Source organism: Gossypium arboreum, chromosome 2 (genome assembly GCF_025698485.1).
Source record: "Gossypium arboreum isolate Shixiya-1 chromosome 2, ASM2569848v2, whole genome shotgun sequence".
Lineage (NCBI taxonomy): Eukaryota > Viridiplantae > Streptophyta > Magnoliopsida > Malvales > Malvaceae > Gossypium > Gossypium arboreum.
The window spans coordinates 110,531,799-110,555,421 of record NC_069071.1 but is presented as its reverse complement, the minus strand read 5'-3'; the positions used below and the strand labels follow the sequence as shown (position 1 = coordinate 110,555,421).

Below are 23,623 nucleotides of genomic sequence, written 5' to 3'. Positions count from 1 at the left end.
AATGATTTTAACTTTTTTATTTATTTTTAAAATTTATATTATTTATCAAATTACTTTAAAATATATGTGAAAATTGATATAGGTTAACAATTAATTATTAATGCGGTATACACATAAATTAACGTACTTTAATTGTCATTCATGTTAAGATGTTTTAATAAACAATATAAATTTAAAGTTTTAAAAATTAAAATGAATATTTTATAAAATTGAAGTGCGAAAACCAATTATACCAATAATAATAATGGCTTTGTATTAGACCTGTTTATAAGTTGAATTTGATCTTGACAAAACTTTAGGTCTCGACTTCGATAAAAATATTAATATTTGAGTTTGATTCAGTTTGCCTATACTAATTTTTATATTATTTTTTAAAATATAATACACTAAAAATATTAAAAAATATTTATCAACAAATTAAAAATAAATTTAAAAAGACTTTTATACTTAAATAATATTAAAATAGTAACAAGATTAACAATAAAATAGTAATAACATAATAGTGAAAATGACAAGAAAAATAGTGAAAAACAATAAAAATATAATAGTAAAATAGAAGATTTTTTCTTTTTGTAAATTTGAGTTGGTCCGGCCTGGGGCAAAAAAACCCTTATCCAAGGTTAAATAGATCTTTTTTTTTACCGAAATTCATTCTTCAAACTTATATTTTTATTCAAATCTCTTAACTTTTCAGATGGATCTTCAAACTGCCAAACTCATAAAGTCTAGTTTTTATTCATGTAGGGGAATTTATTACTCTATTATTGTCTGCTGTGGATAGAGGTGTTCATGGGTCGGGCTATCCGGTTTGACCCGAAGGCTCGCCCGAAATGTGAGAGGGTTTGGGCAAAAATATAGGCTCAAAAAATGGGCTTGAACAAAAAAATAAGGCCCATTTAAAAAATGGGTCGAGCCTCAGGTAAGGTATTTTTAGCCCAGACCCGACTCGAATTCACTAAAGGACAAAAAAAATCTGCATTTTTTTATTTTTGAATGTTATCTTCTCCTTGTTTTGCTACCAATTTACTATTATGTTGTTACTATTTTGTCATTATTATTTAGATATTGTATAAAACTTATTTTATTGTTAATTTTATTATTATTTTAAATGTATTTGTTAATTTTTATTATTATTTTAGAGGCATTTGCTTATTAAGTTGCATCTATCTTAGTATTATTTAAATTTACATATTTTTTAAAATATATTTTCAATTTGTTGGAAAATATTTATTTTAATATTTTTAATATTTTTGATGTATTATATATTTAAAAATAATATAAAAATTAATATAGGCTAATTGAGTCAGGCCTAAATTTTAATATTTTTATCTGAGTCGAACTTAATTAAAATTTTAAACTTATTTTTTTAGGCTCGACCGAGCCCGAACTTAATAAATAAGTATAATTTTTTAATTAAACCTAATCTAAACTTAACCCAACTCTATCCATGATTATATCGGTTGTAGGACTATGCTGGTCAAATGTCAATATCAAAGAAGTTGTGTCTTATTTGACCTTTTTTTCTTTTTCTTTTTTTTTTTTGCTTTTTTTACTTAAATACCTTTTGTGTACTCTTTTGCAGTGGAATCTTCAGGGTTTTATTATTAGTTTTTCTAGAAAAGGCAAAATAAATAAATAAAAAGGGTTGGTTGGTTGGTTGGATAGATGTATAAAAAGAAGAGCAAAGAGGAGGTGGAGGATTGCCTTTTCCATTTATTATTATTTTGAGAGTAATAATTAGGGCACAGAATGATATATTTATCAAATATGGAAAAGACAAATCAACATTTCAGAAATTTATAACAGCTGTTGCTCATCATTTTTATTTAGTTAAAAGCCGGGGCCCCACCTCTTCCCTTTTATTTTTAGGCAGAGTGAATTTCTAGCTCGGAGTGTTTGATATCTTTTTAAGAATAATTGGAGGGCCGATTTTGCTGACCCGATTTTTTTTCTTTAATAAGTATGTGATTTGACTTGTTGAGTTTTGCCGCTTGATAAGCTTTTTTACTTTAATAAAATATATTCAATAGAAAAATATATATCGGAAAAATTTGAAGAAAATGTCAAATTTTTTTTAAAAAAATAGGGTTTGAGATCAACTTTTGAGATATTTAAGAAAATATGTTAATTTTGAAGAGAGAAAGAAAATGCGTCTAACAAGACGCGCTTTTAATTTCTTTCTCCTCGACTCTTTGTTTTTTTAAGGTTTAAAGGTTTTTTAAGGTTTAAGGTTTTGTATTTTTTGTTTAATGTTTAATGTTTTTCTTTTTTAGGGTTTACAGTTAGAAATTTGAAGAGAAATATTTATTTGTGCTTGTGTTTGAGGTAGACATTGTGATTAGCTTAAAAGTATATTTGAGTTGATGGTGATGCGATAACACTCGGAGACCCACATATTTCATTTGTCGTGTCGGGATGAAACCATTACCTTAGAAGCCCATCATATTGCAACTTAGAGTTCAAGTTCATAATGCTTATACGATCATGGGTTGAAGTATAACTAGGGGTTTTAGTTGATAGTGGTTATGCGATCATGGGTTCAAGTTTTATGATGCTGGAAGAGAATGCTTTATAAACCCGATACATAAGCTTAAAAGCATAATAATAGGGAGAAACAAAAGGGGTTTCCAGTGTAATCAACTTATTCTTTTTCTCCATCTCCACAAAAAGCAGTATCTTAAACCTAATTGTCCAAAACTTATGACATAGTTAGATACAAGATGTAACACCCCTAACCCGTATCTATTGCCAGAACAGGGTTATGGAGCATTACTGAAGTTTACAGATCAAATACAGTTAATTCATATCATTTAGTCATAAATGAATCATATTCAATCATATTGTCCCTTATGTGGGCCCTCGAGGCCCAAAATATGCATTAGAAACAAGTTGGGACTAAACCGAAAACTTAGAGATTTTTTGCAAAATATCAAAATTTTTCTAAGATGCAAGGGACACACGCCTATGTGGCCAGGCCGTGTGGGTATTCGAAATACGGGCATACTATCGTGTCCTAGCCCGTGTCCAATTTAGGGTGCTTACTGACTTGGGTCACACGGCCAATCCACACGCCGTGTGCTAGGTCATGTGAACAATTTAATTTGCATTAATTAGGTGCAGGGGTGACACGGCCAAGCCACACGCCCCGTATGCTAGGCCGTGTGAAAATACCTGGGGCATTCGATTTCTCAATTTTAAAGATGCATGGGACACACGGTCAAGACACGCTCGTATGGATAAAAATAGGCCATTTTTAAGGCCATTTTTCCCATCCAACTTGTATTTCACCTACTACAACATTTTAACACATCCTTAAACAAATTTCACACATTTGAATCAAGCCAAAACCAAGTATTATGCATGATATATCATCTCATATGTTCAAGTTTACAAACTTACTTATTTGTCGAAACATATAAACTTACCACATTAATCAAATACACACTTATACATGTTTATGTCTAATTTACTAAATCCAACACAACTATACCAAGCATACACATATCAAACATGATATATCCTCACATATAAATATACATCAAAATATGCCATCACTAGCCATCCCCAAAGGCTAGTTACAATTAAAACATATATATGCCAACATTAGCCAAACTATCATATACATGCCATTATAACCAAGTTTTAGTATTTTAAATATACCGAAAAGTCCGATAGATAGTGTGATGTAGCTCCGACCTGCTTCCAACCTTTATGAGCCTTCGAATACTATAAAACAGAGGAAACAAAACCATTTAATACTTAGTAAGTTCGTATAATGGGAAATTAACTTACCATTCATTTACATTAAAAGTAAGCATACAAAATACATTCAACAATTTGGCCAATAGCCTAAACATATAGCTTCATCAAACATGTTAGTCATGTATTACATATATAAATCAAGAAACATATATGAACTCATTAAATATCAAACTTCCATGTACATAAACTTTTCACATCTTGTGTTCAAATATCAATTTCATGTAATTCAAGTATTTTCAGGTAATGGTTCACTTTAATTTCATGTGGTCTCATGTCAGAGCTTGACCCGTTAAATCATTTGAAATATCGATGGATACATGGGTAGTACACTTGAAGTGTACAAATCTGTAGCCCGTCAATTTATATTCGGGAATGCTCATTCGAGCACATAAATAGGAAGCTCTTTCGAGCCATATAATAGGAAGCTCTAGAGAGCCATTAACGGGAAGCTCATACGAGCCAATATCAGGAAGGGTCAAGTGAGCCAATATCAGGAAGCTCTAGAGAGCCATTAATCAGGAAGCTCACGAAGAGCCATGTATCGGGACGCTCATAAGAGCTATGGTGTGTCCACAACACATGTAGGATCACAAACAAATCGGGATGCTCCGAAGAGCTATTAACGAGAAGCTTGCAAGAACCATTTAACGGAAGCTCATGAGAGTTAATAACGGGACTCTCTTTCAAGCTATGGTGTGTCCACAACACATGCAAGAACACAACTAATCGAGAACCCTGTATCCATCGAATTTCATTTGTTCAAACGGAATTTAATACTAGTCGGATCTACTTAGATATTTGCTCAATACTTTTACATAGCAATTATACATTTCACACACAAAAATATTCAATTTAAATCATTTAATTACACAAATAGTTACACGAACTTACCTCAACAATATTCGTGTATGCAAAATCTACTAATTTGACACATTTTCTTTTCCTCGATCTAACTCTGTATTTGGTCTATCCGGATCTATATGAATGAATTTAGAATCAATTTAATAAAATTTACATTCAATTCAATCCAATTCACACCTTATGCAAAATTACCATTTTGCCCTTTACTTTTAATTAATCTTGATTTTGTCCTTAGGCTCGGAAAATGAAATTCATGAAATTTAATCTTCATTCAAAGCCTAGAAATTTTTATATATAATACTAGCAACCCATGAATTCCATAAAATTTAGAATTTACCCTAAATTCAACATCTTTTTAATTTAATCCCTAAATCATGTTTTCATCAAAATTCTTTAATACCTTTAAATACTCATCAACATCTCAAATTCATCATCTAATAGCTTAAATTATATGGACTCATCAATGGTAACTTCCAAGATTTTCAATAAAATCAAAAACTAAGGTAAGGTTAATTGGACCTAATTGTAACAATCACAAAAACATAAAAATAGCAAGAAACGAGTAAGAATTGAACTTACAAGAAGCAAAAATTGAAAAAAAAACCTAAACCCTCTTCAATTTCTGTTTTAGAACTGAAAATGATGATGAAAATGTCAAAATCCTTTAATTTTCCATTTGTTTCATTAAATTTGGCAAAATTTACAATTTTGGCCTTTTTTCACATCAGTTTGTCATTTTTCCAAGCTTATGCCGCCTCAGCCATTTACTTTAGGCATATTTATGCCTAAATTCCTTCCTTATTTACTATTTAAGCTATTTATTAATTATTTCTTTTAATTAACAAGTTTTGTAACTTTTTTAATCTAGTCCTTTTTAACAAATTCAACATGTAATCGGTGAAATTTCTTAACAAAATTTTCATACAACATTCCTATCATACCATAAACTATAAAATAATATTAAAATAAATTTTCTTCCGACCTCGAATTTGTGGTCCCGAAACCACTGTTCCGATTTCACTGAAAACGGACTGTTACACAAGATTACTCTTAGTGGGAGCAACTGTAGCAGTGGAGAGAAGCTAAAACTTGAGTGAGGGTGACAATGACTGTAGTTATTAATGATTTCTTTAATCACAGCAACTGCTGCCGCCCTGTAAAAACCTTAAGCTTTTTTCCAGCACCATATTCACTCCTCTCTTGAAACTCCTCTTGCCCCTAACTCCATCATAGGTTTTGAACAGGGAGGTTAAGGATATTGTTTTGGTGGAGATGCAGAAAAAGAATAAACTGATTATACTAGAAAGCCCATTAGTTTTCCCAATGATTATGGTTTCAAACTTATGTATCGGGTTTATAAAGCATCATCTTCAAGTATCATGAAATTTGCACCTGTGACTGCATAACCATCGTCAACTAGGCTCTCGAGTTATAATCCAACCCCTAACCGCTTAACCACCATCAACCAGGAGCCCTAATTATACTTCAACCCGTGACCGTATAACCACTGTGAACTGACGGCCGAGTAGCAATATGCCGGGCTTTTAAGGTGATAATTCAATCCCCATACTGCAGATGAAATGTTAGAGTCTTTGAGTGCCACTGCACCACTGTGAACTCAAATACATATTAAAACTATCATATTGTCTCCTTTAAACACAAATAAACCTTTCCATCTAAAAAATTCAACACTCAACCAAAAAATATAACATTTTAGGAGAGAATTGTTTAGGATTTAAGGATTGTGGCTGAGAGAGATGATGTATTAAGGGGGAGTGAAACCCCCTTTATATAAGAAACCGGGGGGAAAATTGAGAAATAAAAAAAAACAATGTACCAACTGAGATATTTGAAAGTTATCCCGGGATTCCAAAAAATTTTCACGAGTTTGGATGAGGTATGACTTGTCCAGATGTCTAAATCGTAGTCCGAAGAGGTTGCCAATTTCGATGCAAGAACAGGGTCGCGCATAGGTATGAAATTGTATTTATATTCCCAAATGTTAATATATTTCTCGTGGAATTTCGCCCAATCTTCATTGGTCCTCCTCACAAGTCGACTTTGTGCAGTTCTTCGAGGTCCTAAGGTGACAGCAGAATGGTTCGCCTAAACTCGAACTGATGCATCACTTGGTAAGATTCATGCAACTCTACAGTCGGGAAAACTATCAATGGCATATTCACGTGCCGGATATTGAATTGGCTAAAAATTCGACCGGGATGCATTCTTGAATTTTCGATCGGCGTATGACATTCATTCAAACTATAGTATGAAATTATAAATATTGTTATCTACCTAATATTAAATTTCAAATCCTTGTGTAAATATTATATAATTGAAAAATTCAAAAACTAACCTCCGCTTCCGATCATTGATTTAACAGTAGCCGGATATCTTTGAGCTTGTCTGCTATACCCACATGACTTGCCCCATTGTTCAACCTATTCAAATAATATGTTATTTCAAAAATATAATAATGAATAAATATTATGATAACTATATTATCAAATGAATTTTACCTTGTTATGAATGAGAATCGATAAGGGGCGTTCACTTGGGGACATAAAAATGGTAGTCGGAACCATGCCCATGCTACAAAAGGAGTATGCAACCATCAATTTTAATTTTTTTTGGTTGGTCGCCTAACGCATCTCTCAGTATAGTCTGGCCAACACAGTTGATCCTCAACTGAGTCACCCCATTTCCTTCAAGTCAACGAGTTGTAGTAGCCACTTTAGATGTACTAAATTTTGAGATTTATCGAGCATTAGAATGCCCTTGATTAACCTCAGGATGAAACTTCAGCCGTCTTATTGTCTTTTAAGGGTACTCGTGGAGTTATCAAGATAATTGAAATTTTCTTCCAACCATTTCATATTTATTCGGCTACCAAAAAACTTCTCCTACACCTTGCCTAATAGTGCATCGTAAATGCCACTCCAATCGCCAACATACACTGCCCCCGTAACGACTGGCCCATCGATCGATAAATTGAGTTTTAACGCTATGTCCTCAAGTGTGATTGTATACTTGTTGCATGGAAGATGGAATATGTGTCTTGGGTCTACATCTTTCTACCAATGTGCTGATAAGTGTGGGATCCAATTTACACCCCCTGAGCATAAAAGACACGTGCAAGAATCCCACCTCTTGCAAGTCTCCTTCAATTACACGTGATGCCCTCATAGATAAATTGTGGATGTACATCTCTAAAATTCTATCTTCGACCTGATTATATAAATATAAAGAAATTTTAAATTTAATAATTTTCACAACTTAATAATGAACTTAATTCCAATTAAAAATTTAGAAATATTTTTTTACTATTTGCAATTGGACACAGGAAATGTACTTGTTATCGAAACAAATTAGAGAAATTGCCATTATAAAAATCAAATAAAACAAATAAATTACGAAATGTAAAATTAAAACAATTTTTTTAGGGAAATTATCTTTTAAAAATTGAGAACTAAAAACTTTAAAGAATTGAGTGAATGGATGACTTGTAAGAATTGAGAAAATTAGAAGAATGGGATTTGAATGCAAAAGGGAAAAAATGGCTTGAATTTATATAGTAAATAAACTAGCTATTTTTAGTCGTTGGAAACAATTTGTCCCTTGGAATTTTGGACTGTCGGAAAACTTACCATTGCCTGAAAGAGCGTCAAGTAGGACGTGTTTTCATTTGACATGGCAGGAAAAATTAAATGAAAAACTAAAATAACTCTTTTTTTATATAAAGTTAGAGAGGCAAATAAATTATTATACCAAAATTATATTAACTCTTTTTTATTACGTAGATTCTATTGAGATCAACCAGAGAAAACTATTCAAAATTGGTAAAAATAAAGATTAAATCAGTAATTTTTTTGTTTCTTAGTAAAACTATTTTTACAAACTTTCAAATTTAAAAATTTTACCTTGTAATCATATATTAAGTTAAATACATAATTAATTATTTATTATATTGAAAATTTATTTAATATTTATTGATGAAATTTTGATTTTATTGGTTAATGCGAAAGTCTTAAGTATTTAATATTTAGGTTCGTGTTCTATCATGTTCGATTACAATATATGAGTTTCAGTTCCATCAATTTTTCGATTCTTTTGTCTATTTTATTTTGCACTAGTTTTATTCTACATTGTAGTTGATTATATATACATGTATTTGCATTTGTATTTGTATTTGCATTTGTATTGTACTTACTTCAATTGTAATAATCAAACTTTAAAAAATTATTTAATATTTAATTTATTTTAATTTAATAATTCACCGAAAATCAATTTATCAAATAAGAATCATCCAATAACAACAGCTATAGATTTTTCTTTTATTATTTCCTTTTCAACTTGTTGGGTGAGACTGTGGTACACAAATGGTGGCGAAAAGGGGGTCCTACGGTGACAATGAAAAGTTTGACAAAATATTTGGAAATTTCATAATTTTTACAAGGAAAAAATAAATTGCATATAAAGTTATCTAAATAAATAAAATAAATAAAATAAAACAATTGAGCCGATGGAGTATTAACTCGATTGGTATGTGCATTGTTGTTAATGTAGGAGGACGTGGGTTCGAATGTGCTGAAGAGTATTATCTTTTTATTTATGAGTTGAAGAGGAACTATAGGTAGTTGTAGACATTATGTCAAAAAAATAGATATAATCAAAATTTATAACGAAATTATAAAAAAAAAATTGAAATAGGACCCACTGTTGAATTAAACTGGTTAGATGTAAGTCATGTTATTACGGGCCAATCTATTTATGAATTGAAGTAAATTGGTTGCCATTTCAGTTAGGTCTGCAACCTACCAATTAATAAGAAAAATTAATTTTGGAATAAAAATAACTTTTTTAGTTTTTGTATTATAGTTAAATTACCATTTTAATACTTGTACAATTTTTTTTTAATCAATTTAGCTCTTTTACTATCATTTTGTATACCTCCTTACTCCATTACTCATTTCCATTTAAAAAGAAAAGGGTAAATTATAAAAATAGTCACTTTTGTTTGCCTCGGATTACATATTAGTCATTTATGTTTGAAATGTTACGTTTTAATCACTTACGTTATCGTTTTGTTACAAAGTGGTTACTCTACCATTAAACTTCGTTACCTCCCTAACGACAGTCCTATATGACAGTCCAAATGGGTTTTAAATGCCAAGTTAGATGTTCAGTTGTTGGGATGAAAATAGATTTTTAATTAAATAAACTTAATTTGGACTGCCACATAGGACCGCTGTTAGGGAGGTAACGGAACTTAATGGTAGAGTGACTACTTCGTAACAAAATAATAACGTAAGTGACTAAAAACATAGCATTTCAAACATAAAGCAAATAAAAGTGACTATTTTTATAGTTTACCCAAAAGAAAAAGAAGGCTTATTCCCTCTTTTAGCCACTATATTCTAGTTAAACTGTCGCTTCGGCCCTTATATTGTTATGTTGTATATTCTATCTGGAACTTAAGTTGTCCACATGTTGCTATGTGATAGGCTTAAAGTTTTTTTAACGGTAATGGGTATAAAAAATGATAATACATAGGTCAAACTGATAAAAAAAATTACAAACATCAAAGTGATAATTTAACTATAATATATAGACCAAAAGAGATATTAACCCAAATAAGAAAAACTAAAAAGAAATGGAAGAAAATTATTGCAACTTTTTGGGACCATTTGTGTCAATTTTATCCTAAGAATGAGAGATGTGATTGTTGAAAGGCAATGTTAAATCATTTTATTTTATTTTATTTCTAACATTATATGTTTTTTCAATTTCTATGGTCCTTTTTATATTGCACTAACTTAATTGGAAAATGACTCCTCATTGTGATAAGGTTGTTGAGAGCTATTTTTTTTTGACATTATTTTATGGATAAACTGTATTTTATTTTATTTTACTTTACTTTTTTGTCATTTGTATTAATTAATTAGAGGGTAAACCATTAAAATAGTCACTTTAGTTTTCCTCAAGTTACATTTAGTTATTTATGTTTGAAATGTTACGTTTTAGTCACTTACGTTAACGTGTAGTAATATTTTAGTCACTGAGCTATTAATTATAGTTAACAGTGTAGCAGTAAGCTGACGAGGCATATTAAATCATCATTTCAAACAAAAATTTTAGATTAAATTATACAATTGGTTCCCATATTTTTTCGTTTTGAGTAATTTTTTTTCTTTTATGTTCATTTAACTTTCCCTTTTTTTTTCCATTCTTTTCTACTTCTCCCTCTATTTTCCTCCCTTCTCCATCTCTTTTAACGTAAAAAAAATTAAATTGCTCAAAATAAAAAAAATAGGGACCAATTGTATAATTTAACCTAAAATTTCTGTTTGAAATGATGACTTAACGTGCCACGTCAGTTTACCGTTACACCGTTAATGTCAATTAATGCTTAGTGACTAAAATATTAAACACGATAGCGTAAGTAACTAAAACATAATATTTCAAAGATAAGTGCAAAAATGTAACATGAGAAAAACAAAAGTGACTATTTTGATAGTTTACGCATTAATCAAATCTTGGAATTTTGTAAAATTCAACTTATTTGCTTAAAATTTGAATTTAAATAAAAATTAATTTATTTAAATCAACATTTTATTTTCTTTTTAAATCATGGTTACACTAATATACATAATTTAAGGACTTATAGTCTCTTGTATGAGTGTTTGAATCCAATCTCGTTACAATCACTTCTCACAAAATTATCTCAATTTTCATTTAATGATGGTAAAATTTTCTCAATATATATCCAAAAACCATCGGTATAGCACCTTAGAACCTATACCAGCGAAAAAAATATTGTCGGAACAAAAATAGGACCGTCGATAAAATTTTGGTCAATATAGGATTATAATGACGGAGATTCTCTGCCAATATATACCTTTTACCTTATACTTATTAAAAACTTGTTAAATCCGTCGATAAAAATAACGTTAGCGGATAGTTATCCCAACCAATTATACATATCTTATTTATGACCACTAATTTTCAGTTTTGACCTTTAAACTTATATTGACGTCTTTTCCGTCAGTAAAAGTTAAATTTATTTTTTAATTTTTATAATTATTCAAGACATTTACTGACAGATTCAGCTGTTGCTACCGTCGGCAAAAGTATACTATTTCCTATTTATTTATTTTTCAAAATTCTCTTTTCTAACAATTATATTTCCAAAATGGAATGTTAAAATTAATTACAATCCATGAAATTTTAATAAAAATATAAAGAAAATAAAGAAACAAAGCAGTTGTTCTATATTAACAATGTAAATTCAACATAAATGTCAAAAATGATAAAATTTTCGGACTACAAAGTTAACAAATACTATGAAGTTTATCAAAAGATAATATTTTATTCAACTTCCATACTTTTAAAATAGACTTGATCATTGGTGGGGTTGATGTAAAATTTTAGGCCTAGGTTTGGTCGGACTCGAAAAATGAACTTAAAATTTTGCCAACTCGGATAAAAAAATGTTAAACCCAAGCTTGGTCCAACCTGCCCATATTAAAATTTTTATATTATTTTTATATAAAAGAAATTTAAAAATATAATGCATCAAATACATCAAATACATTAAAATAATTATTTTCCAACAAATTGAAAATACATTAAAAATTCTTTATACTTAAATAACACTAAAATAGTTGTATATTAGTAAGCAAAATTAATAATAAAACAAGAGTTATACGATATCCAGACAATAACGAGAAAATATTAGCAATATAATAACAAAATGATAGCAAAGCAGTAGTAAACAACAGCAGGGGAAAAATTTTAGGCAAATTTGGGCCGAACCCAAGTGAAAAAACTTACCCAATATCCAACTCATTTAGAAAATTGGCCTTAGTTTTTGTCTAAACCCATTTTTTAAATCTATATTTTACCCAAACCCTCACACTTTTTGAGCGGACCTTTTGACTTAAACAGATAGCCCAATCCAATATCACATCATCTTATTCAAGCTCGCATATCTTCATGGTCAACTTTGCCTTCAAGGTTAATTTTATTCAAGCTACTGTATCCTTAAGAAGGATTTGTCTTTAAAAATAGTTCATTGTTATGTAAACAAAGCCAACAATTTTTAAAACGGATTCTTTACAAGAGCAACATTGGGGATGAACTTTAAGTCAATGGATTTTTGAAAACTTGTAGACAAAATGATAGAATAAACCTTCATAATACAAGGTATTTGCATCTCAAAACATTGCTTTGATTACTTTATTAGAAATTATACATTCACAAGAAAGACTGTACATAAATCAGCTACCATAAACACATTATTCCAGTAATTTATAGCATGCAGTCAAGTAAAACAATATACAGAAAGATTTAGTGAAAATCAAAAGAAAAATATCAATTCATTAATGTGAATGTTAATCAATAAAAAACCTATGTAGTTGCATTATTAGTAACCTTTACTTCATTCAACACTTTTTCTTTGCCATCGGGTGATCACTGAAGGGGTCAAAGACTCCTCTTGCGGAGAAATCTTCCATGAGTCTCTCCATTCCTTGATGAATTCATCCCAAGCATTTCTTGAGGGATTCAAGATGTCAAAGCTAAACTTTGTCCAAAGAAGACCTTTTTAAGTCAACACCGTTAAGATTAAAGGTGATGAGCGGATATTTGTTACATATTTTAGTTTCTTATTTGCTCACATTTGCATGTGGTTGTTGTAATTGAAGATGTTGAAGACGAAGCTGCTGCAAGGCCGATACTGAACCAGTTGCTACTGCCAGACCAAACTCAGCATTGGAGAACAGAGGGCTTGAACATCTTGATGAAGAAATTGTAGGATTAGATAGAAGCACCAAATACTTGGAAAATCAGCTTAAGGTGCTTCACCCTTATAGGATGGATATTCTTACCGATAAATGAAGTCCTTTGGTAGATTTGTTGAACAAAAAAGAGGAGCTGATTTGCTTGTTTTGGCTCTGAACTTTATTGGATTATGTTTGTTGCTTTTCAAATTTTTAATGTTGATTTCTTTTCTCTGGCAAACATTGCTTATATTTCAGCTTGAAGTCTTTCCTTTTAACTATGATAGTATCTGGGTTTCTTTGATTATCAAAGCATCTATATCATAAACATTTATAGTTATTATACACGTAGTTAAGTTTTTAGATTAGGGAGAGGTACTGATTAAGAGGAAAAGTTTCTTAATCAATCTTTTAGTAATTTCTTTTGCTTGAAATTATTAAAAACTCATCTAAATGAACATTTACCTCCAATGCGATTACGTTTAGTTTTATGAAAAATAAAAACAGAAGAGGAGGTTAAGGTTTTCTATTGGTTCGGAAATGTTTTCACTTATCCCAAAAACCCAAAAACAATTTAATTTTTTAACAAATAATACTTAAACTTAAATTAAAAATTATTAATTATCTTTTCATGAAATAAATAATTTAAATCAATGTTAACAATAAAAAAAGATTATTGGTTATAAAAGAATTTTGATATGAATAATAATAGACTTTATTTTATATATGAAATTAAATTATATTAATTTCCATGTCCATGTCATTTTCTTTTTAAGCTGTCATGTCAGCGGTGTTCATGTCATAGTATACTTATGCAAGTCCATGCTTCATAGATTTTATGTTTGCTTATGGCACACACAAACAATTGTATTTACTTACATGAAAATAGCTAATTTTCTTAAATGGACATATGTATCTTGACAGCAAACTGAACAAAATGAATAAGCAGTATTGAGAGCAATCGTTTCACCTCTACATTTTCACCAACCAAGTAGTGTTATAGATGCTTTTATTATGTAACCATTTATGTATACAAGGAAGTCAATTAAAGATCAATAACATAGTTAAAATGGTATGGACCTGCTTAAACTCCACCACCAGTAATAAATAAAGGACAATAATAACCCATAAGGTTAGTTCAATGCTCCCTTCTACTGTTCCTTCAATAACAGAGGGGGTACTCCAGGCCAGAATTCAAGAAAACCTACTATATATGACCTCTAATATACTCGGGCAGCATTTAGAGACACTCAAAACGGTGGGTTGGAAGGTTATTAAATGCTATCTCTCTCTATATCTCTCTCTATATATAGGCAATGTTTGCAATCATAGTATCAAGAAATCGATCCCATGCACAGCCTATCTCTCAAGAGTCTCAAGACATAGTAACACATAGGTAAAAGTGCCGTGAAAGTCCTTTTACTAAGAGTCAGATTTCATTATGTTCCCTTTACTTAAAAAATGGACAAGTTAATCCCTGTACGTTTGATCAAAGAGTAAATCTGTCCTTTCTGTTAAAATTTTCTTCCATTTTTACTATTAAAAACTAGCATGGCTAACGAAATAACCAGCATGCCACTAGTAACTCATGCAGATATACAGGGACTAATTTTTAATCGTAAAACTGGATAAAATTTTTAACAGAAGAACTAGTTTGCTCTTTGATTTAACGTATAGGGACTAATTTGCTCATTTTTTTAGTAGAGGGGATAAATTGCAATCTGACTCATAGTACAAGGGCCCCTATGGTACTTCCACCGTAAGTAGATATAAGGCAACCATAGAGAAGATTGCCAAGCTTGCAGAAGCTACACATCAAACAACAACATTTAAGATGAAGGGAAAGAGTGAGAGTCCAATCATATGGAACAAAAGAACCCTAAAATCAAACAAATGTAGACATGAGTTGCAATCTAATGTACCCTAAAATTAAACATATTTAACATGTAAAACAATAAACAGCACATCCATCTTATAGAATAGTGGAACATCTAAGAGAACCAAAGTCTAAACAAACTAGCAACCTAAGACAAGTAGGAAAAGGCCATATCCAATACAGTAATCATAATAATATTAATCAATATCAACAAACTATATGTGATACTCCAAGGAAAAATCAATAGCAGCTTACCAACAACAAAATAATTTTGCATCAAGGCCTTGGCACTGCAGAAAACAAAATACATGGTTTTAATCAGCAGCTAACTCTTTTCGCTTCAACTCTAATGCCATTTGTTCATTCTCGAGCTTCATCCTCTCATTTTCCATTCTTATCTTTTCTAGTTCACGATCACTTTTCTTACTGAATCTCTGCCACTTGAAACGTTGTTTCTCCAGTTCTAGCATCTCCACTTGAATTTGCAGTTTCTGTTCTTCTAGCTGAAGTGAGCGGGATTCAATCCACTGCTTCTGTAACCATGCAGCTCTTGAGTAGTCAGGTAGGACTTGGTTTGTATCAGCTTGGGCGACAGGTGGACAGGAAAATGAACTTTTGTTGCAGTCCTGAGAGTTTAAAAATTTCTGGAAACAAGCATCTTCATGGACTTGGCTTTGTCTAGATCTCTTTGTAGAGCCCACTGGTGCACCAAATATCACTCTGTTATCCCCATGTGAAGCATGATTCTCCTCAAGTTCATCATGATCATCAGTTTCCATGTCATGGTCATCATCATCAAGATCATCATGTTGATGCCTCCTTACATTGTCGTTTTCATTCTCATCTCTTCTTCTAAGAGCCAATTGCAAGGATCGCTGCAATTTTAGATCATGAGGCAGATGCAATCTGTTCCCATTATGATAAGAACACATCTCCTCATAGAAAAGATGCTTTGAGCTTAAAATTTTCCTCACATCATCCTTTTCTTTCTCTGTTAAGTAATCTATAACATCCAAAAGTGCCGGATTCTCAACAACTTGACAAGAAGTGCCCCTACCAAGCATATCATTTAGTTTTTTATACCTTTTATTCAGGTCATTGAACTTATCTTCACACTGTTGAGGAGAAACATGATAGCCCCTCTCAGCAATGACTTTCGAAACCGATTTCCATTTACCCTTCTTCTGTAGAACTGCAAATTTCCTCCTCATCCCACCACCACAATCCCCCGCCATATCCTCCCCTATATAAGACACCGCCGTAATTAGAAGCCTCACCATTTTATCAGTCCACTTCACACGCTGCCATGGGGATCCTTTCTTGCCTTTATTCCCGTCGTTATGACCATCAACACCTTCTTCTGCAAAACTAGGTTCATCCTCATCACTTACTGAACATTTCCCTATTTCCATCTTGTTGTAATCTATCATTGAAATAGGTTGATCAGAGTTCTGCATGGTCCCCGCCGTGAGCCGAAAACCAGGATGGGCAGAAGTGCCACGGCGAGGGTTAGGGTGGTGATGATGATGATTTATATTATGTGGGTTTTGTGCATGATGATGAACCATCATTGATCCTTGTAAATCAAGACCTCCAAAAGAACTCCCACCAGGAATCATTCCTCTTGATAAATTGCCTTCCATTGCTTATTTCAAGATTTCATGTCATTGCCCCTTTGAAGCTATTCAGCCTAAACTATAAATACCATTCAAGCACTCAATTAACCAAAAACAATCAAGCATAACATGTTCTAGTCTTCCCTTTCAATACATTGCAATCTACCAAACAAAGGCAATTAGAAAAAAAAAATCCCAAATTAACCAAGCTCACCAAGCTAAACAAGCATACATTAACAGATTTCTACCCTTTAATGACAATTCCAAAAAAAAAAAATGATACAAACTAGTAAAAACCTACATTCAACATCACCAAAAACGTAGAGAAAAAAGTCACGCACCAAAAAAAAAAAAAAAAAAAGAAGAAAGCTTTCCTGAAATTAGGGCCGATAATCGAGGAGTTGGAATCATCAACTATTAGCTGAGACTAAGTTAATGAAAGCAGCAAAAATGAAAACTGAAAGGGAAAACTTAGTAGAAGTTGCCAAAGCGTTTTATATGTGAGGGTTTTTGGCTTTTGTATAATTATTTATATTAAAAACTTTTACAGGTTCAATGTATGGGGAAGATGGGCTCCATTCTTGACATATTTTAGTATTTAAGAGATGAATAAAATATTCATATATTTAGTAGTAACATAGAATATAAATTTATAATTTAACAAATTGATTAATTTTTCAATTATATTAGATTAGACTAAATAGGTTCAATTTAATGTTGAATCCCTGTTTCCGTTATAATTTTTATTTGGTTACTATTTGTAATTGTTTTGTTTGAAAAAATATTATTAAAAGAAAAATATATATATAAATATTTTTCATTATAACTCGTATATATTTTTAATAATATAAAATTTAAAATATATATTAAAATTAAATAAACAATATTTATTTCATAAGCATGTACGTATTAAATAGAATAAAATTATGAAAATTTGAGTTACCCAATTTTTATTTGGAATTTTTTTATAAAATTTGAAATTTTCTATTGTTTCTACTTAAATAAAGTAAATTTATTTTTAAAATTTGTAGATTTTGACAATAATGAAATTAGTCCTTTTTTTTTTAAACAATCTCATGATAGATTCGGATCATATCTGTTTTTTTTTATACAATGTTTAGAATTACCTATAGCTTCTTCCGAACTCATAAATAGGAGGATAATGCGCCTACTACATTAACAATAATGCTCATACCAATCGAGTTAAGACTCAATCAACAAATGAAATTGGTCTTTTAAATCTTTCCTTAAAACACAACCTTTAGGGTTTTATTTCTTTTAATTGTAAAAAATGTATTTTATATAAATAAATTTTTTATTTTAAAATTTCAAATTTCTTTTAATAATTGGAGAAGGATTATGAAACTGCTTGGAATCAAATTCAGATTTTCATGCCTAGAACATAATACTCTTGTTATTGAACCAAAAATTTAAACCCATCATTAAAATAATAAATGTCATTTTAGACCCTCCCAACAAAATTACTACTATAATAATGATAATAATAATATAAACATATTGTACTACAAATAAATTTGATTGAAACTTTAATATGTTCTATTTTTATGGAGATAAGAAATAGCAGATGCATGGATATTTAAGGTGAGTTTGAATGGGTGACTTGGTGCGGTGCGTTTAGTTTATTTTTTGTATTGCATTACAGTATCATTACAATATCTAATCTCACTACCATCGCAAATTTTAGACTAACTATAAATAAATGCACCGCCCATCAAAATCCAACCTTAATATTTGGATTTCTTAAATATAACACGCACCGCCAAATATGAAAATATATAGTTGTTGATTAGAAATTAAATTTTAAACACAAATATTTTATTATTTTACTTATAATTCAGTTTATGAAAATATTAATAATCGACAATAAATTTAAATTGTTTTACAATATTAGATAACTAATACGTTATCATCGCGGGAAACTCTACTGATGAAGTTAATATATTAGTGTAGCAGTTGAATGAAGGTTTTTTCCTCAAGGATGTTGCTACTAGTATAATTCGATACTCACAAGTTATTCAAGTTTAACTCGAAAAGAATTTAAATTTGATTTGATAATTATTGAATTGAGCTCGAGCTAACAATTGAATCGAATTCGAACTTAGTAATACTTAATTTGAGCGACTCGCGAGCTGGTAAAAATAATATGGTGACCCCTGTACTAAGAATCAAATTTCATTTTGCTCCCTTTTACTCAAAAAATAAGCAAACTAGCCTTTATACATTAAATCAAAGAGCAAATTGATCATTTCAATTAAAATTTTAATCTACTTCTAATGTTAAAAACTGACATGGCTAACAGAATAACTAAATAGTTACACATGGCGTGCTATATACACCTCATTTCGACATGCATGAACCAATTTTTAACAATAAAAATTAATAAAATTTTTAATAAAATGACCATTTTGCTCTTTGATCTAATGTATAAAACTTAATTTGTTCAATTTTTTTAATAAAAGAGACAAAATATAATCTAACTCTCAATACAAAAACCTTCATGATACTTCTACCTTCGAGAGCCTAATCAAACTATTCATATTTTTATATTATTATATTATGTCATTTCCCTTAATATATTTTATTAATAAGATTTATGACTGAGTCGAGCTCAAATTTAAGTTCGAGTTTAAGTACAAAAATTAATAAACAAACTAAAGTAACTCAAGCATATCTCAAGCCGAACTTGAACTTAAAAATAAATATCCGATCAAGCTCGAGCCGAATATCAAGTTCAAGCTTAACAATATTTTAACATAGCTCTGACTCAATTACACCCCTACTCACAACTTCTTGCTACGGGAAGTGCAGCATAAAAATGACGGCATAAAACATAATCGAAGTGTGGTAGGAGCATTACAGTACATATGCCTTACAAGACCAGACATAGGTTACTCGGTCAATAAAGTTGGTATATGAATATGTCACAAGCCGCACACAAAAGCCCCTGACCAAGGCAGACAGAATAGCCAATATATGAACATGTCGATAGGCGCTACTATTTACCATAACAATGAGAATGTAAAACGAAAAACTTATGAATATAATCTATATTTCATTAAAACCAAATGACAAGCTGCATGAAAATAGAGGAATTCCCGAATCATAGACTGATATTTTTTTTCACTTGTGCAGAGCACAAACGCAATTCGCTTTCCCTATCTCTGCTGCAATACAAGGAGGTTGAACATTCCCTTGATACCAAGTCGACCGTTTTTCAACTAATTCATTCAAGAAGAAATCCAGTTTTTCGATTGTCACATTAGGCATCACCACCACATGTGCTATATTCCCTTCACAAGCAAGTTGCCACCTACGAACAAACTCCTCATCCCGGGGCCGCTCAAACACAACCGTACTGCTGAGTTCATTTAGCATAGCACTGATCCCAGCCTCGTGCAGTCGGTCTTTCAAGTAGTGAGCATTTCTGAGGCATTTCTGAACATCTTTTGAAATCCTTTATAACCTTTTCTATTGAGAGTATACCAAAGGAAAAGAGGAGCATGACCATTCCGACTTCCCATGATCGTAGCATCCCTTGATGCTAGGTATTCAACATTGCTTGAAAGCACATTGATGTGTTCCATCCTTGTGATCTGAACACCACAAGGCATTGGACAACCCACAAACTTATGGCCAGAAACACTCACACTTCCAATTGGCTTCTTGAAACTAACCTTCGGTGCCTGTTCACCACCAAGAATGATATCAAGCTTAAGACAGGATTTCTTTCACATCTTTTAAGAATGCCAACAAACATCATAATTTTTTTGATACATACATAGACAGACCATAAAAAGCAAGAAAGGACTCTTATGGTACTTTATCTCTGTTCTTTAGAATTACTATTCCTGAATCACTTTATCTAGCCCTAATTTATGCTAAAAACCAGAGGAAACCCATACCAGCTTACATTATAAACTTGCTAGAAAGGAATAATAAATTGGAAGAACAAGAGCAGTATGTTCATGCCTCACATGTGACGAGGGAGCTTTGCTATCTTCCCTCAAAACCAACATATGAATCAGGAGCTATACATGTGATAACTTACCCGTTTGACAAAAGGCATCATGAGTCCAAATAAAGCTCCATCACAATGAATGTAGAATCGATCATGTGAAAATCCACATTCTTCAAGGGTTTTTATCACAACATCAAGATCATCTACTGCTCCTTTTACAGTTGTTCCTGCAGCAAACATCATTAACCAAGTTATGCTTCTCGTTTCAATACTTATTGGCCTGAACCTGTGACAGTGTAAGGATACATATGCTAGAGAGACGAAAGAGACCTATGTTAACGTTGAGTATAGCCGGTTTGTCTTTATTAGCAAGCAACTTCGGTCTCAAATCACTGCAATCAATCTCACCCGAGACCAAAGTGTCAACCTTCACACACTCCATACGATACATTCGTGCAGCTTTAAAGACAGAGTAATGAGACTCTCGTGAAGCATACAAAATTCCATCGGGAAACACTTCCCTCCTACAAAACTCAATCATCAGTGATTTTTTTTTCAATTATAATAGTCAAAATGTACGTAACCAAGTTTTAAACAAACACTAACCCAACTAAAATTCCATGAAGATTGCCTTCTGTACCACAATTTGTAATGTAACCCCAGTATTCATCCTTTTCTATTTCCCACAAACGGGCAAACCAATCTAGCACACCAACTTCAAACTGCCTTGAATGAACTCCATAATTGCTTTCAATGAATGGATCTCCAAGATTGTTGATTGAGAAATGTTGCAACTGTGCTAATGCACCGTAATCGAAGTCCAGATTATAAGGATAACCTGCAAAATTCGCACTTCAATTACTAGCCCATAAAAAAATTTAAGCGACGACCTGGTTATAGACAAAAGCCGAATCTGATTACGGATGCAAAAAACCAAATAAAATTTTCGAAAAATTAACAGTTAAAAGATTTCTTCAATATTTTAGAACACAATACAAGATTTACATTTACCGATGTCATATTGTATTAGTTTCTTCATTTTTATTTAATAATCACAAGTTTTGCTTAGTTACACATCAAACCTAAATGGTACTTTGTCCGCTCCATAAGGTTTTTGCGATATCGAGCCAAGACGCCAGCCATCTGAGCTTCCTTGTCACCAGTGACTTCATCATTAACTTCAGGCTCAGTTATGGTCAGGCACGTGGAGTGCACGTTCCTCCCCAACACAATGTTCCTACTTTTCTCCGACGGCTTGTCCACGCCATTCTCCGGTACAACCGGAGGCAACGGCTCCACTTCAATAGCGGTAGGTTCAAAGTTACCCTTCAAAATCTCTGCCTTTCCGTTCACGTTAGGCGACGGTGCCTTGATCTCGGCGCCCCCAGCCATGAATACTTAGATCGGAAATGAGAAGGGTTTGGTAGTTTCTAGAGTGATTATAGATCTGAAAAATATCGAAGACAATGGAGAATGAGATGCAGATGCAGATGGTGATGGCGAAGAGATTCTGCAGAGCTTCGATTACATTTATAGGCGGCAGCCATTGGCATTTGCCTAAATTTCCCATGCTTAATGGAGATTGGCTCGTGTACTGTTGAGTCGTGCCGAATCTGCTTTCTTCATTTTTTTTACCGGAACTATTCAATTTGTATTATTAGCAGTTACAGATTGATAACAAAAACAATAATAATATTAATAATATTTTAATCTAAAAAAACAGAAATTAAAATAAAGTAATGGTAGTGTCAGTGCCGCGTGAAGGTAGGTTTACAGATATTTTGGGTTGGATGGCTGAAACTAGATTTATGGAGATCCATTAAATTTGGGAAACAGAACCCACTTTGCCTTTCAATTTGCATGTAATTATTACTTTCATAACCTATCTGTAAAATGTAATGAATCGGGTCCGATTATAAATATTATTATTAATATAATAGAATATAATTTTAGATGTACTGAAACGTATTTATATATAATTTTAAATAGAATATATATAATCTAAACTTATAATAAAATTATTTAAAAAATTATAATGAATAGGTTTTAGTGTTAGTGCTACAATTATTATCCTCGAATTTATCATTTCATTACTATTTAAAAGTTTATTTTGGATTTTTTAAGGTAAGACGAATATTTTATAAGATATAGTAAAATATATAAACAAATATAACATCTGTTATGCTTATAATTGTTTAAAAATGTTCAAGAACGAGATAATTTTGAAATTATTATTTCTTGAATTTTTTAATTTTGGAAACAGGATTAATTTATTATCATGTGTCCCATTTATTTTTAAACTTTAATTAAAGATATGTGATAGTATCGTAAACTCACTTGTGAAATTAAAAAATTCATCTTCAAATTATTAAAATTCATCATATAAATAGTTACATTTAAATTCAATTAATTTATGAAATTATCTGAGTAAAATTAAATGATTTTTAAATGCATTCTTACATTATTTTAGGCTCCACAATCAGGTGACAAATGCCTTACAATGGTGCAGTAAAATATTAAAAAATATACATAGAAATTTTATGATCATTTGTAGAATAAAAAAATATTACCAGTGTACCAAATACTATCGTATGTATTTTTATTTATTATATTAATAGTTATTATTTATTTATTTAGGATAAAAAAGAAATAAAATTTAAATTTATTTTTTAGTACAATTGCAATTCGAACTTATGTTATTTTCAGCGAAAATAAATATGTAATAAATTAATTTAAAAATTAAATATAA

At 31.1% G+C, this 23,623-nt stretch overlaps 2 protein-coding genes across 2 annotated transcripts; both read right to left on the bottom strand.

Moving 5' to 3' along the window:
• Positions 1-14,380: 14,380 nt before the first annotated feature.
• Positions 14,381-17,476, bottom strand: LOC108462040 (uncharacterized). Its single transcript, XM_017762046.2, has one exon. It carries the CDS (start codon positions 16,920-16,922, stop codon positions 15,594-15,596), a length of 1,329 nt encoding a protein of 442 aa, XP_017617535.1. The 5' UTR covers positions 16,923-17,476; the 3' UTR covers positions 14,381-15,593.
• A 2,110-nt stretch (positions 17,477-19,586) lies between these two features.
• On the bottom strand, positions 19,587-22,548 carry LOC108467118 (serine decarboxylase). The gene is given in 6 exon segments (XM_017767637.2): positions 19,587-20,359; positions 20,362-20,599; positions 20,965-21,101; positions 21,205-21,398; positions 21,481-21,712; positions 21,957-22,548. Coding segments are annotated over 6 exon segments (1,434 nt in total). The 5' UTR covers positions 22,267-22,548; the 3' UTR covers positions 19,587-20,036.
• Positions 22,549-23,623: the final 1,075 nt, after the last annotated feature.

Coding starts and splice junctions, on each gene's coding strand:
- LOC108462040 (XM_017762046.2), bottom strand. CDS start 16,922: ATGGAAGGCAATTTATCAAGAGGAATGATTCCTGGTGGGAGTTCTTTT.